This window comes from Raphanus sativus, unplaced genomic scaffold (assembly GCF_000801105.2).
Source record: "Raphanus sativus cultivar WK10039 unplaced genomic scaffold, ASM80110v3 Scaffold2640, whole genome shotgun sequence".
NCBI classification, from domain to species: domain Eukaryota; kingdom Viridiplantae; phylum Streptophyta; class Magnoliopsida; order Brassicales; family Brassicaceae; genus Raphanus; species Raphanus sativus.
The window spans coordinates 10,400-14,543 of NW_026617948.1; the positions used below are offsets into that span (position 1 = coordinate 10,400).

Below are 4,144 nucleotides of genomic sequence, written 5' to 3' on the forward strand. Positions count from 1 at the left end.
TTTCAAATCCTGACCGAAAGTTTTTGGGTCACAGGATAGTTCGACCGGTTCAAATCTGGTTTAATATATTTTAATCATTTAATTTTAAAATGATATTAGTAAAATAATACAAAATGTAAATAGAAACAAATTTTACACATAAAATATTATAATATAAACTAATTTTATGTTCATATGATTGTTTAAAGATTTTTGATAGTTTTGTGTTTTTATCATTTTATTAATTTTGAAATCAAATTTGGCTAAGTGGTCAAACCAGTTATTGGACCCTATTTTATATAACTGGTTCATGATCAAATCCGGTTCAACTATCGGATAGGTCTAGTTTTAAAAACACTGTTAGAGAGGGCTGGGCAAAAAATCCGAATTCGAAAAACTGAACTAAATCCGACCCGAAAAAGTAGCACTGAACCCGAACCAAAACTTATTAAATATCTGGACGGGTTCAAAATTTTGGTATTTATAGAACTGAAACCAAACACGACCCGAACCAAAATATTTTGGGTACCCGAATGTATCCTAAATAGATATATATATATTAGTTATTTTTAGATTTAATGTATATTAAAAATATCCAAAATATATAAGATACCTTTTATTTTTCCAAAATACTTGAAAATATATACAAATAATCAAAAAGTAAATGTCCAAAATAGTTAAACTATACTCAAAACACCAAAAATACTTAAGCAATCTATTGATTCTTTATCCAAATGTTCAAACCAAACTAATTTATACGTTGAGTTTAGATATTTTAACATTTCTTATTCAAATTTATTTATAATATATTATTTCATTTATAGATTTTGAGAAATTTAAAGTATATAATGAATTTTAAAATTTTAAAAATAATTTAAGTGGGTTATCCGAACCCGAAAAGATCAGAACCGAATCCGAACCAAAATTTAGAAATATCTCAATTGGATTAAAATATTTGACCCCGAAAACCAGAAACCTGAATGATCCGAACCGAATCCAAACAGATATCCGAATGTCCACCCCTAGTTAGAATTAAACACAGAGAATAATTACAGTTTTCTATTATTTGTTTTTGTTTTTCATATATAAAAAGGAGAAAAAACAAACAAAAGAAAAACAACATTTTAGAGGTTCAAACCCGAGTTCTTACAGACAAAGGAATAGTAACGTTTCGTGTACCATCAGTCCACGTGAAGCTACCAAAGAAGTAAACCGCCATGTTACTCTTATAACTCGTCGTTACCCTAACTTTGAACCCAAGTATCTTCTTGCTCGAATTGAACACAAGAGTTTCCGGTTCAACAGCAATCTTTACACCTCGCGGAGGCTCGATCACAGCTCTATAAACCGAATCCACAGGTCCAACATTAGTCACCGTTCTCGAGACGGTCACTTCATCTTTGAGGTCAGGAATCGTGATGGCTGGATAGTTAACGTCGAGAATAGAAGGTAACGGAGACGGGCATTTAGTATTTTTCCCGGTGAGTAAAGTTATTGATGTCTCGTTGTAGCCAATGGCGCAGAAATAGTAGATGTAATCGTCGAGGTTCATGTCGTAAACTAGTCCTGGATCTCTGGCTCTTTCCGGGTTTATTAGTCCTGCACCGTAGTCAAATGGATCTGCCAGCTTCCTTGGTATTGTTTCCGAAAAGATTGGTTGCCCAGATGGATCAGTCTTCCACGCTGTAACAACAATAACAACGAAAGAATTAGTCTAGACATCTCCTAGTCATTCAAAAAAAGAAAGGGTCCATTACAAGAACCTGTAGTCATGATAGCTGATTTTAAAGCGGCAGGAGACCAGTCAGGGTGTAAAGCTTTCAATAGTACGACGATTCCGGCAACAAGAGGGGTGGACATGGATGTTCCTTGATTTAGGGAGAATCCTGTTGTACTTCCGTCTGCAAGGTCAGCTGATAAAATCAACACACCGGGGGCTACAATATCAGGCTGCATCATTTAATTTAGAATCCTGTCAGTAACAAAAATTAATCTTTTGAAACGCAAAAATTAGAAAGGAGAAAGAAAGAAAGAAAGAAAAAAAAAACCTTGAGAATGGCTGGATCGGTTGGATTAGGCCCTCTACCCGAGAATCCTGCAACTACAGTTGATTTTGGACGTCCCACGAACGTTTTACCTCTACTTAATTTAACCGTTGGCGAGCTGGAGAGACAGAGAGAAAGGCGCAGTAATTAAGTAAATGATCAGTCTTTATTAACATATATACATATCGACCGTGCATGCGTGATAAAAATAAAAATAAAATACCTTGTGGAGCGGATGTATTGTAGAATCTTGATTCCGACTTCGTAGTCCACGAGGACGCCTGGCCAATTAAGAAAAACGTCAGTCATATAATCCGAACTTCGTGCAATGATGGTACCAACGCCAGCGAGGGTGGTCACAGTAGACGCCATAGTCGTAGCATCTTCCAAAAACGTTAGGGAAATTTGTCCTTCTCGATAAGAAGAGTCGGTTTGCCAGTCTTCTACGTAAATTAATTCACCAGATACTTCCCCACGATTATACAAAGCTTGACCCTGATACAGACAAGTAGTAAGTTTCCAAGACCACACACTATACGTTAAAAAAAAAACAATTTTACGTACATGTATGGTTAGGTTATTGCCAAGAGTAATGTCTACATAATAGGTACGGTCAATGGAACTTGCACCAACAGAGAACATCCAGGGAGCTAAACCAGTCGTAGTGGAAGCTCTTGGGCCGGAATTACTAGAACCAAGAACAACAGGTATGCCCTTCAACACCGCGTGGAACGAACCAAGCTCAATATCTTCCCCAGGAGTGGTATATGTATGGTAAGGAGGCCCAGCTGGGGCAATTGATATCGATAATACATCAATGCCATCATTGATGGCATCATCGATTGCCATGGTACAATCTGAAATGTGAGTACCCGTACGCTCTGAATCGAAGATAACCTTGTATACAGCTATACGTGCCTTTGGAGCAGCGCCTCTCATGAGTCCACGTGCAAGACCCATATATGACGCGTTAGGAACGAATGCGCCGGCTGCAATTGAAGCGCATAGCGTTCCGTGTGATAAATAACCTCTAGGGGACAGAAACTCATCCTTGCCGATATTGTCCCCACTGTTCTCAGTATAGCGATTTGTGTAGTACCTTGCTCCTACTAACTTCTTGTTGCAATCCTTTGCTGGGTCAAAATTTTCTCCGGCTACACACTTCCCCTTCCAATGTTTCGGTATCGGTCCAAGCCCTTCGTCGCTAAAACCCGCCGACTCCGGCCATATTCCTGAGTCGAGAATACCAACCACAAGTTCACTTCCCATGTCGCTGTCATGGAGAATTCCATTGGGCATATTCGGAGCAACTCCCAAATAGTCGAAAGCCCTAGTGGTCTGCATCGTATGCTTTCGGTTTGATGCCACACTGAAAACATCAGGACGGTCTGGATAATGACATGAAGCCAAACCCATCAAGAAAGAAAAAACAAGAAAATGTGTCAGAAGATGAGTGCAAGTCTTTTTCACAAGAGCTCTTAGCAGGGAGATTGAGATTTTGGGAGCTATAAACATTTACTAAAATATTTTACATAATTTTGGGGCATGTTTTTTTATATAACCTTCAAAAATTTAGGGACCAAAACCAATGTTTGAAAAAAGAAAAAAACAATGTTTTACTAGGTTGTTTATATCCAACCATGGCTCTTAATTAGAACTCATAACTAAGTTGTTTTTTTGTCATAAATCACAAAGACAAACCTTTAAGTTTCTTAGCTTGTGACGATGTAAGTCTGGCTGCAAACCCTGAAAACCCATGGCGATAGTTGTAGACGATGGACTCTCTAGCAGCTTCCGCGCTTCATGTAAGAAAAAACAAACAATAAAAACCATCAGCTACAAATACCATGAGACATTTAGTGATCATCATCATCAAGAACCCGGTTATATATCATATACCTATCAAAAACCGATTCCAACATCTTGTGGTGCGATGCTATGACCAACTCAGGATCATCATGTTGCTTCGCGCCTAAATGCACTACATAAACCTACCTCAATCCCAAAAAAAAAATTAAAAGTTTCATCAGTCACAATTTAACAAACTCATAGCGTAGCCAAGAACAAACAAACAAAAAAAACATTAAACAAACCTTTTGGCTTCTCAGTGCTGCATTCTT

At 37.7% G+C, this 4,144-nt stretch overlaps 1 protein-coding gene across 1 annotated transcript; it reads right to left on the minus strand.

The window, feature by feature from the left end:
* Positions 1-1,111: 1,111 nt before the first annotated feature.
* LOC130505860 (subtilisin-like protease SBT3.12) lies at positions 1,112-3,961 on the minus strand. Its single transcript, XM_057000466.1, has 7 exons — positions 3,924-3,961; positions 3,726-3,823; positions 2,589-3,412; positions 2,248-2,519; positions 2,028-2,142; positions 1,743-1,929; positions 1,112-1,662 (listed from the first exon to the last, which is right to left on the minus strand). Exons 1-7 carry the CDS (start codon positions 3,944-3,946, stop codon positions 1,112-1,114), a joined length of 2,070 nt encoding a protein of 689 aa, XP_056856446.1. The 5' UTR covers positions 3,947-3,961.
* Positions 3,962-4,144: the final 183 nt, after the last annotated feature.